Here is a 12,922-nt window from a genome sequence, read left to right on the forward strand (position 1 = left end):
ATGTAGTCATCTTCACTGACACTACAGTCATGCTAGACTCCCGATAACTCAAGACTTTCATAAATAAGCACTATCTCACATTTTAAGTAATTACAACCTAGATCAATTGTTATTCATCTATTTTTGTTAGTTTTACTAAATTTTCTGTAAAAAAATAACTATAAAATTTCTACAAAAAAAACATCCACTAGGCCTATTCCTGATTTTAATAATAAAAATTTTGTTTCTTTGAAAGTTTACTATTCCCCTAATGTCCAAAATCTGTGCCACTCTGCTTCTTGAAGCAAGAGCAGAGCGAATGCAAAGGGCACAGCAGCTCAATTGCTAATATTTTGTAAAAGTCATATCAGATTAGCAGTAAGTAAGGCCAAACTGGAGAAACATGGAGAAAAGGAAGAAAGGATTAAGAAAGGGGATCCAAAGAAAAACACAAAAGGAAAGAAAGGGAGGCTGAAGAAAAAAGTGAAAGGAAATAAAGGAGACCGAAGAAAAACGGGAAGAGGAAAAAATGAGAACCCGGAGAAACTAGATAAAATAGTATAAATTTTAAACACTTCACTCGGTAAATTTACTGAACAGTTGTGAAATGACCTGATGCAAACACAGAATTATATGTATAAAACAGAATTTTCAGATGTTAGTAACAAGAATTAGTGCAGTAGAAAATGCTATTCCTACAGTAAGGGAAGAAGTAAAAAACGTTTTAGTTAAGCACGACAAAATGTGTAAATAAGCCACATAGTGTGAAATACGTGAAATAATGAATGTATTTGATGGTTATTTTGATGAAAAATTACAGGAAACTGGCTAGAAAGCACCATGCAACAGAGGAAAAATTAGATAACATAGTAACTTCAGTAGATGGTCATATAAATGAGTTAGAGTGTGTGTTACAATTACATGCCAGACGACAGACGAGAAAACATAAGTATTACCAATACCGTGGAACAGGGTAGAATTGATGTACGTGAGAATGTTTTGAATGAACAATTGGTTGACCCATGGGAACCGCAATTGTAGGCCTACCGTTATATTTTTACAGAGCAACAGTGCTAAACTAAAGATCTTGGCTGGATAAAACTGTAAACAAAAAGTTGTTTCAACTAGAAAATATTGTGTATCATGAAAGACTAGAATGGTAGTGATTGTAGTATGCAAAGTGATACATAAATATTATTAATTTGGTAACATGTAGCTTAGTAAACTAGAATTCTCACCATTCTAATGTTTTTTGTGATAATTTTTTTTTTACATGAGTAAACTATAAATACAGCCTTTATGGGAAAAAGATGATACTGAAAAAAATGCTGTAAAGTAAAAAAAAAAAAAGTTCAATTGTGACAAGAAATGAACACGTGGTGTCACAAATCATACCAGAATGGCTGGATTCAAGTTTACAACATATAAAACTAAATACATTTCAGTATTATTACAGTATACCTACTACTGATATTCTGACGTGTTCACTTTGCAGATGCCCGATTATCGAAATTTACTAATATTTGGGCTGTATTTCCCACTATCGCTAAACACTAGCTTGTAGAGCAAAAAAATCTGTCAGATGGTTTTCAGCAGTAAATATTGTTTAGTGAAAACATAAGGATATACATTTCAACACAAATACAGACCAAAACTAAATTATTTCTGTACACTTTAAAGGCTTATACTATGTACATATATAAAAATTATAGCACAGTAATAAGTGATCCCAAACCGCACCGAATGCTCTCAAATTATCATGGGCTGCGTCAAGCAGTGTACTATAAAAATACAAAATATTTTGACCTTAGCTAAAAATTATAGGTTTTTAACTTAAGTTTTCTTAGTCGGCTACAGTACAAAAACATTCCTCGCTGATGCAGGACCACTGGGCACACAGGATGTCTACTGCATATACTCAACTGTATATGTAGCTGCTTTTCCAAAAATTAATAATAAAATTCCAAAAATACTTTTTTCAAAAATAGACGTTCCTGTATTTACCTCGAGAACAGAATCTTTATATTCCTGATGGTTTCTGAGAAATCACCATTTATAGCTTACATTACAATACCTGTGCATTGATGCAGCCATAATCATTTTTTTAACATTCTTACAGTAAACCTAACATTCACAAGATTCCATTCCAAGGTGGTGTTTGTGTATGTTCGGTATAAATAGTAAAAATTTGTTACATCGTGAGTATAGTCAATTAGATTAGGTTAGCTCCAATAAAAATACTTAAAAATATTATGGACAGTTGATTAAGTCGTATAGCTACATTCAAAATGCTGTAAAAGGTAAATATTTACAATCGCGGTAGATGCCAAAAATAATGCCAAAAATCCGAAAATACTTTTATTCTATGCACTTTCACTTCCTCTTTTCAAATCAACCGGCGGAGATAAGAAATTCCAAATACTTTAGGAGATATCGAATTTTTTAATTTCATGATATGTAGAGTCGCGGTAGATGCCAAAAAAAATGTAAAAAATCCTAAAATACCTTTATCATATGCTCTTCAACTTCCTCTTTTCATTAAAAGCGGCGGAGATAAGAAATTCCAAATACTTTAGGAGATATCGAATTTTTTAATTTTGCAATACAAGACCTGTGGAACCATTCGAGCGGCGCCATTTTTGTTATTTTGCCGTGTTCGTGAATACGTGAATCGTGAATGCGTAATTAATAAAATGGTTGATTAGGTCAGGTCAGTTACATTATTAATACTTTCAAACTAAGCCGACATTAAAAATTATTTTGTGAATTAATTTTAATGGCTGTTTAGTTTTAAAATATTTATAATGTAACTGACCTGACCAAACAAACCCGGACAGAGGGTGAACAGTAAACTAAAATGGTCGATTAGGTCAGGTCAGTTACATTATAAATACTTTAAAACTAAGGTGATATTAAAAATAATGTGAATTAATTTTAATTATTCTTTAGTTTTAAATTATTTATAATGTAACTGACCTTACCTAACAAACCCGTAACAAAGGATGTACAGTAACAACTCACGTAATTTTTTTTTGTTACTTATTACTTGCGCAACAATATCAAAATAACAAATAAGACTTTAAAATTAGAAACGTTAAAAACTCACGTAAGTTGGAGGCGGTAATTAAACACCGTTTTAAACAATAATTGAACTAAATAATCACGTATTAGTTCATTTGAATTCTGGCCTATCACGAACAATCACGTGACATCATTATCCAATAAAAAAATAGATACTCGTTCTCGTACGTAAACAAGAAACAATGGTACACGCACGCCACAGGAATGCGCTGGTTTTGTGCTGAAATTTAAAAATTCGATATCTAAAGTATTTGGAATTTCTTATCTCCGCCGCTTTTAATGAAAAGAGGAAGTTGAAGAGCATATGAGAAAGGTATTTTCAGATGTTTAGCATTTTTTTTTGGCATATACCGCGACTCTACATATGATGAAATTAAAAAATTCGATATCTCCTAAAGTATTTGGAATTTCTTACCTCCGCCGGTTGTTTTCAAAAGAGGAAGTGAAAGGGCACAGAATAAAAGTATTTTCAGATTTTTAGCATTTTTTTTGGCATCTACCGCGATTGTAAATATTTACCGCCCCAACAGTTCCAAAGTGCACCGAAGGTTACCAAAGTTCACAGCTCGCACAAGCAACTTTTGTAGCGGATAAAAACGTACAAAAGAAGATATCAGTATTTGTTCCATATCATGCATCCAAGTTTATCCATTGATTCTGATGGCATGAACCTGTATGATTGATCCTGTTGTACATGAAGCTTGGTGTTATAATTTATAAAGTAAAAATATCCTGGACATAACAAAAATATTACCATACATTAATGTTACGAAGGAAAAAAAATTCCTTTTCGGATTTTTATTTTATCTGATAATACAAAAATAGTTAGTTTATTGTTACAGCAAAGTTTTTGTTGTATCCAGGACTTTTCTATGTAGCATATACTAAAGGATCAATGTACTCAGAATCACGCCATTAGGATCAAGGGATAGGTTTGGCTACGCGATACGAAACTTTTACCATATCTATTACTATAAATGTTGTATTGATGATAAATTTTACTTGGCGGATCTTACGGAAATTAATAATAAAATTACAAACATACATTTTATCGAAAACCGAAAGTTCCTGTATTTATTCTGAAAACAGCATTGAAAAATTACAACTGGATTCTGACGAATCACTGTTTATATCTTGCACTACAATACCGTGCATTGACACTGCTGCTGCCATTTATTTGATTTCTCGTGTGGGTATGTGAGAAAAACTTTAGTCAAATCGCGAGAATAGTCTATTAGTTTATGTTAGTTACCTTAAAATTAAAGTATTTTAGATGTAGCTCATCTATTTTCTAATTTCTCAGTCACTTAAGTATATGAAAGACCATTACTTCGTACAACATAACCATAAAGTTTTTATGTGCCACTTAATCAGAATGACTTTTACACGGCACAATCAAGTACAAATCTCAACAAAAAAAGAAAGACAGCATAATGCTACTCACAAGGTAATTAATGTTTAGTCGGCATTAAAAAGTTTATCGAAAATAATATCAAAATCAAAACAAATCTCAAGCCCGCGCAACCACACAACCATAGAATACATTGTAAGGAAATTGCAGACCAGGATTGCCATAGGTCATTCACAGTCAGCTTAGTGCCCTGCAAACTAAAAGCGCTAGTACTAATTAAACCCATAATTAACCTTTTGTTAAATGAGAGTTACATATTAAAATGATATTTTTCCTAATTCCATTTCAATTATTGAACCAAAACGGAGAATTTAATTTTTTCAGTCTTTTGGGTGCTTCGTAAATGCTTAATCTGTACCCATGCCTGTCAGCCACTGCTGCCTCTGTCCCTTGGCAGCTAGTCGGCATGGCAGTCATTTGGTTGCTGCAAACCACGCCTCACGGCAGCATTCTGGGTGATGCTGCCCCTACGCCACGATAAAATTCTAGTTACCACTGCCCCTAACATTCGGGAGCATTTCGGCCACAGCTGCCCCTTTATTTAAGCAACATTTCAGCCGCCGCTGCTCCTACCACTCCAAATCCTAGTGGCCACTGCTATCCCCTACCCTTCAGCAGCCTTTTGGCCGCCGCTGCCTCTGTCCCTAGTCAGCCTGTCGGCCACTATTGCCCCTTTCCCTCGACAGCCTTCCGGGGGCAGCGGCCAGTGGATTTACCCACTTGCAGGGCTTGGCCTGCCACCTTCTGCTGCTGTGAATATTGCTAGAACCGATGCTATACCGCTGGCCAAGCTGCGGCTCCGCCACTAGGGCAAGGGAATATTCACAGCAGCCCATTTATTTTTTACAGGTGGCTGCCTGGGCAGCTGGGCTGGGCTAACGAGGAAAGGCGCCCATCCCTGGGGGCGCTAGCGCCCCTGGTAAAAACAACCCAAGTGTTCCCAACAAAATAATGCCAGCCACAAGGCCCAAGCACCCAACTTTTGCATGGTTGAATCTTTAGCAAACGATACACGCGCCCCTATTCTTAATGGTTAAAACCCCGCATGGTAGAGTGTATAAGCTTTGGCCTGATATGCACTTAGGTCCTCCCCTAACCAGGAACCCCCCCTCCCCCCTTCAGAAACACAAAAACACTTAGATTAACTAAGGCTAGGAAAAAAAAATAATATGTGGGTGGTTGGTCTGTCGGTGGCTTCCGTAGAAGGAAGTATCCGTCATTATTTTTGCTTTCGCCTGGTTCGAACCGAAGTCACCATGACGTAAGTTTCTTAATTCTTTTATAAAATTGTATTGAAATATTTTTTTAGAAATTTTAAAAATTTTCTAAATTTTTCTGATAATATCTGATTTTCAAGATTTTGGCAATGACATCATAATCCAAAACCGCAGATTGTTTTTTTTTTTAAACAAATTTTATTAAAGTCTGACATCGTACGGCCGAAGGCCACCCCAAAGCCCGACCTGCACCCGCCAGTACTCGGCTCCGCTAACGGAAAACACCCCTAGCCATGGCCCACCTGAGTCAAGTGAGCGGACCGCAGCCCAAGGTAGAGAATAGCGAACCGTTTTTAATTACGCATGCAACGCAATCCCCGTGCCTACAAAATCCCCCACATAATAATACAGTAAGCAGAAACAAAAAAAAAAAACCTAATTAATAGAGTGCGACGTAGGAGTGCCCGGGTCACTCACGTGTAGCTTGCTGTGAGTGCAACCCTTGCGGCCTTCAACCTAACTTCATTGGTGAAACATGTGACGTAATTCAAACTACCCCAAATTAGCATTAGCATTCGCCACTGGAGTAGTTTTCAAGAAACAGACAGTCTCCAGCTTGACTCTAACATTCAAACTTATTTTATGCAAACTTATTAAATGTCAATTCTAAAACATATATAGATATTAAGTTAATCATTAAGTTTTATTGTATGAATTTAGAGCAACTTGTTTTTTATTAGTAATGTAATTTTTCACGAATAACGGAACTTTAGAAACTCTGGCGCGACAGGGAGCTCACCCCTCCCCTCGCGCCAGGGCCATGCGTCAGTACAGCGCGACTCGCGGACCGGGACGGACGCACGTCCCACGGGGAGCCAGCATTCCTTTGTTTCACCGAACTTCCATCTGGTAATTATAGTCACAACCAAAACCTCTTTTTAAATACTCCCCGTGTGCGCCCGGTCCTTTTCCGGTGTAGGACCTAACCCAGCCGCGTAAATTTTAACACGACCCACACAAAGCATTACGTGGGGCCGTGCATTATACGGTACGGGCCGTCTCCCGCCACCACCGAACTTTAGTTAATTCGCCCAGTGCACAGGCACCGGCAACATACAAACTTTAATCGTGTTCTTAATTTAGTAGCGAGCCGCGGTCCACACAGGTGGGCCCGCGCGTCGCAATTCACCGCTAACGAGATTAGCCGAAGCTAATTAAACAATCTCCCTCCACTGCTACTGGCGTGAGGACTTAAGTAAACACACGTAGAGGCACGCAGGTGTCCCTCTTAGATAACGTGTGGAGTGTAATCACACGCGCGCCAATTGTAATAACCCAGTGTGAATCGTGAGCAATAAAACGTCCACCCCGCACCTCCCGTGCGTGACGTGCGACCCGTAGAACAACCAGAACAGTGTATGTAAATTAACCTAAACAACCCCACCTAATCAGAAATCAAACTCCATCACCGCCGACGGTTCTAGCGGGACACGCTGGGGCAACGAACCCACGACCACCACACGGTTAGACACCGAGCTAGCCTGGCGCCCTCCCGGAACAGAAATCGCTACGAAAGGCAGCCACCCCTCTAGGACCTGCGCCCGACCTCGAACACGAGATCGCGGTGACGGCAAGTCTTTATAAATTTTAAAATTTTTCCTAATTCTAGCTTAATATTTACGAATTTTTAAGACTTGCTGCTCTTTTCTTCAAATGTTTTTTTTTTTCTCTTTCAATTTGAAGTAAAACTATTTATTCCTCAGTTTTAAAACTATCTTTGTGGTCATAATTATACACAACCCAGTAACTATCCCCATCATATCACAAATAATTAGGACTACCTCTACCATCTATTTTAACACGACGTTTCCACCTTTTTTTAAACTCAGAAATTCATCACAGTCTTCGATTTTGTCAGCTCTGAATGGTTTTATATTGTTCTCAAAGCTTGGTTATGCCTACATAACTGTAAACATTTTCTTATTTTCTTTAAAGATAATGTTACGATAATTTTTAGTATTATATAATCCTTCACCTTGCAACAAAAATAAATAAATAGTTAAGAAGGTAGGTTGGCTTCCCATTGCACTAATGTACTGCCTCTTTCCCCCCCCCCCCCCCAAACCACGCGGCCCACTCCGGCAAACACCAGCCAAAAAACCACCAAAGCCACCACCCGCTCTGATTAAAACAATCGTTCAGCAATTATTTTGAAAAGGTTTTGCTAAATCTGAACATGTGGATAGTGGACATACGAAACCATCAGGGGGGTCCCTGGGTGATTTGTTTGATTGTTAATAATTAATTTAAACCGTGAATTTAGCGGCATCATGTTAGAACTCTTGTTTGCATTGAACATGTCGACTTTACGGTACCTGGAACTATAGTACGATGCTCGGATTCGAACCAAAGATTTACGATGCAGAAAAAGTACGAATCTACGAGCGAAGTAAAAGATATTGCCCGTAAATTTCATAATGTCATACGAATAAACTGTAATTTGGCAAGTGGAACATATCTATACTCAAGACTAAACAACATGCTAATCAAGTTTTCGTCAATGGTCCTACCAGGTTATAAACTGGTTGCAGTGCTGCAAAGTATCATTATGTTCTAGTCGTCGTGAAGTGCGCACACAAAGTGGTCGTCAGATTCGTTGACTAGTGAGGACTTTTGCTAAATTTAAAGGCGAAGAATACTACTATGTCTGCACTTGAAGTGATGGGAATAAAGATTGTGACACTGAGCAATTATAAAAGAAATTGTATTGATGAAGAAGACTGATGAAACCAGCATCCAGCTGGAACATAAAGCATTGCGCAGCTCCTTGTCCACCAACAAAAGCAACTTGCCAGGCAGGAACAACAACTAATTCAGCTCGAGCAAGTCACCGAACAGCTGGTAGCATCTGTAACTGAAGAGTGACGTCGGATGGTCAAGGAACCTACATCTACTACGAAACGGAATAGTTCTTCCAGAGACATGAAGGTGGAAGGTGCAACTGGTCACCCAAAATTCAAGCCACCACCTTTGATGGCCAATAGTCATGGTCTGTCTACAGGCGACAGTTCGAGGCAGATGCTGAAGTAAATGGTTGGGACATGAAAGAAAAGGCCATGGCCTTGTTTTGGCCCTGCGAGTATCTCCACTAGAGCTTCTACAGACCTATTGAGCCACCGAATATGGTACTTTACTGTTCATGGCACATGTACAGAGCCTGTCAGAAATATCTGTCAAAAGTAAATGGTAGATAAAAACAGGCTGAAGTCTACAAACTCTTGGAAAATTGTTGCAAGTACAGGACTCTGCTGCATTTTAAATTATGCTCCCTGGGGTAATAAACCTATTGAATAGGTATTCAGGCATGGCTGATTTTGGGACACATTGCAGAGAGAACTATGTAAAAAATATTTAGTCTTGGGCATATTGTTTCAGGCTGAATAGTGGCATCAATACAAAAATGCATATATAATGTATGCATAGAACCTTAAAATATATCAACTTACAAGGAAAGACTGGAATATTTTTGGATAAATTGATTTTTGTTTTAATGAACTTTCTTAGGGACAACTATTTTACAGGCTATTTGCTCTAACTAAAAGTAATGTGACCAGTAAACTTGTGAATATATGAATTAGGCATAGAGCAAGTCTACTTCTTAACATGGACTGGAAAGTTTCATCTATCTTGTGTAAAAGAATTGTATTACATAAAAGAAAACAATTTGGACTGCCCCTTAAAACTAGTATGTACAGAATGTCCCACGTGCATCCACAAATATACTGACGTCGACCCAAGTGTCTCCCTGGCTCCTTCAGGCCGTTATGCCTCGCCAGCGCCATCTCTTGCGTGTTTTGTGCGACACAAGTGAGAGTGACGTGCGATGTTTTGCTTCCATACAGGATTCGACCTATTATTTAATTGTAAATGTATTTTTGTTTTACGTTTTTGTATATATTTGCTTATATTTTATTATAATTAATTTTGTATTGAAGGGTAATTTTTTGTACAAGTTTTAATTATTCACCAGGCGCCAAGGCCGTGGCTTCCGCCTGTGACCAATCAGCGTGTTCCGCGGACTCGCGGCGAAGGAGGGGAGACGCGGGCGCTCAGGCGTGGCAGGGGAGTGGGAGTTAGTCGTCGCCAGGACTCGGCAGACAGCGGTCACGCGAGTGTCATCGCTCCACGCTAGCGGGAGGGCAGTCGTGGACCCGGCACGAGAGGCGACGGACATGTTGGTGACGCCGCTCCGGGACGGTGAGAAAAACGGGCGCGGTATTAACAGTGGTTCTGGACTTTGCCGTGCGGAGACGTTTTTTCAACTTTGCAGTCTAGCTTGTTAATTTGCTATTCAGTCGCGAGCTCTCATCTTATTATTTTCACGCATGTGTGTTCTGCTCTCTATTATGGCGAGTCGTGGTTCATTTCTGCAAACTGGTCATTCGCCGTCATAGGTTCTGTGCTTTTCATTTCTTCCTGGCCAGTGTGGTGTCCAGTCAGACAGACATCCTATCGTGCGCGGGTAATAATAATTCTATTCCTTACTGTGAGAGTTATAGTCGTCACGGGCGGGACGTCCCGTAATTTTCTTAACCAGATTAGTGCGCGGAACCGGGTTTCGACCCACATAGAAATAGTCACAGGCGGAAACGCGGCAGCCCCATGTAAAGTGTTCAGCGTCTTGAGTATAAAGGACCATCAAACTTTATTCGAGTTGTTCTCATTTCATCTCTGGAGACTAAATCCCTCGGCCACACGGCCCGAACCCCCCCTCTACCGAACCCTGAGTAGCCGGCAGAACAGCAGCATTGTCAGGGACTAGTCGACCAGCCTACGACAATACTTGCACATGTGTGGATTCCAATATTAAATGGAACATGTGCAAGCAGATCCATCTTTTATGACAACAGAAATCAACCCAAGAATTGCATCCGAAAATATGCAACCCAGAACTTTCACTAGCGAAGGCAATTTATGTAATCATTAACTCGAATTTACTGAAAAAGAAGATACTATTGCTCAACTCAACAAAATAAATCTATTTCTTTCTTTATTTTTAGTGGTGAACAAGTCAAACTTGAATAAGATAGGTATTCATGAAATAAAGGCATTTCCACTCAAAGTGAAGTTGAGGTAATTAGGTGGTACACCTCAGCCATGAAAGATACATAAGCAGCAGTTCGTTCCAGTATGGATGTCTGTCAAATAGTCCGCAGGCCATTCCAGGAAGAGAACAATTCAAACAAAATCTAGTGGCACAAAGAAGACTATTTTCTATTAATTTAAGGAAAGTGATTCATTGTGCTGGAATCTCAAAACCGAATGAAACAGATATTCAAGACATCGCAATATCATAACTGAACAACTAACATTTATATTTAATTTTAAGTGTAAACCTAACATTGTCGTCGTCCCTCCGAAGGTCATAAAGCCCGGCCTCCACCCGCCAGTATTAAACCCTGCTAACGGAACGCACCCCTAGCCCATTTCACGTGAGTCAAGCGAGCCGCCGACGCCGGTGAGTGCCTTCACAGATTATGCCCATATGCCAACACCACCAAAATGTTCTTACACATTATACATTGCTGTGAGTAAATAAGTGATTTTTAATTAACAGAACAACCCTTAATAGTGAAAGTGAGTCTTAGGAGTGCAGCGGTTTTCCCCGTGGGAAACAACAATTAATAAATGTCCGGAACGTCCCTTGCGGCCTTCTGCCAATAATTAACCACAGTGTTAAACAACCTAATTTACCTCCCTGTTTTTAATTGCAAATGGCCTCTGGAGTAGTTAACAAGTGACAGACAGTCTCCAGCTTGACTTTTTATTTTCCAATATAATTAATCTAAATTTTGTTATGTATTATTATTATAGGCCTTCCACCAACTAATTCAGACAGATGTAATTAAGATACGAGTGACCTATAAATAATAATGACAAATTATGATTAAAAATTGGAATAACAGCACATTCGAAATTTTGGCGTGTCATGACCAGAGCTGCCAACCTCAAATCACACCCATCAGTAATGGCAATTAGGTATATGAAAAAAGTACACATAAATCATGCACGATATTTTTTTCCTGGGGCATTATAACACACTCACAAGATAAAACAAGGACAATAATATGCAAAAGAAAAAGAAAAATATGAATACAATGCAAATTAATGAATAAAAAAAAAGAACAATACAATCATCTGAATATGTAAGAAATATTAATAATTTTACTGGATATTTTGAATCTTCAATTCAAAGTATTCAAAGTTAAACTTTAAAACAACTGTCTTTTTATTTGCTTCTTTTATCCTGGTTGGATAAGAAATGTCATGTAAACAAAGAACAAGACAAACACAAGGTCTTGTAAACAATAACTGCGTTCGTTACTTTCGTTTCTTCAGATGTAGCGAAAAAATGAAGATATAGATTTATTGCTCGTCACGGCTTTAAAATGTTCTGCATGTTTCTTTGATTCAATATGCCGTCTACAGTCATCCCTTCCACCATGTGCAATCGAAAAGTCACACGTGCATACATTACAAAACCGTGGCGTTCCAAACATTTGAAAACGACAAGCATGGCCATTCTTTTGAATATTTAAGTCGAACGTTCTGAAGACTTGCGTGTTTTTCCCCCCCAGATACACATTATCTGTCACACGCTTCATTTCTACAACCGGCACTGAAGAACACAAAACTATCGAAAAACATTAAAAAAAAAAAATTTCACGTCTGTAGACACGACAAAAACACTATGATGAAAAAAATGGCTTTCAAGAAATAAATTAACACAACACCGTTCCGTTATTTTAGCAACCAAGCGATGTATTCAAACTGCGTTCACGAAACACGCACAGCAGAAACGGAAATTTACTCAGTTACCATGCAGCACAAAGCCTCGTTTCCGTAATAAACCAGCGATGTTCCGTAATTCCGTAATTCGGGGTTAAAATCCGTAATGGTTGGCAGCTCTGCATGACGCTTCCTCCCCTCCCAAGCCGGCAGAAAGCGGCAGTAGAGTTTTACTCAGGGGCCGGGGCGGACGTGTGATCCCGCGGCGAGACATCAACTTTTGTACTCCTGATTCTTCATTTCTGGTAACTATTATAATTCACTAAAACCTCTTTCCTCTCCCCGCGTGCCCCCGTGCCCCCGTGCCCTTTTCTGGTGCAGGGCTTATCCCGGCCGATTTAATTTTTGCTCGTCGCGGAACAGCGAACAGAGCCGACTCCCGCAA

The 12,922-nt window shown here is 38.9% G+C and overlaps 1 protein-coding gene across 11 annotated transcripts in view; it reads right to left on the reverse strand.

Annotated features, from left to right (window-relative positions):
- LOC134533730 (aladin-like) overlaps positions 1-4,599 on the reverse strand; it is a 92,103-nt gene extending 87,504 nt beyond the window's left edge. For 3 of the 11 annotated variants that reach the window (XM_063371322.1, XM_063371324.1, XM_063371332.1), the window contains exon 1: positions 2,591-2,777. In XM_063371322.1, the coding sequence (XP_063227392.1) occupies positions 2,591-2,616 (26 nt within the window). In that variant the 5' untranslated portion in view covers positions 2,617-2,777. The other 8 variants (XM_063371334.1, XM_063371326.1, XM_063371325.1 and 5 more) reach the window with 6 other exon arrangements.
- Positions 4,600-12,922: the final 8,323 nt, after the last annotated feature.

The sequence above is a fragment of the Bacillus rossius genome, chromosome 7 (genome assembly GCF_032445375.1).
Source record: "Bacillus rossius redtenbacheri isolate Brsri chromosome 7, Brsri_v3, whole genome shotgun sequence".
Lineage (NCBI taxonomy): Eukaryota > Metazoa > Arthropoda > Insecta > Phasmatodea > Bacillidae > Bacillus > Bacillus rossius.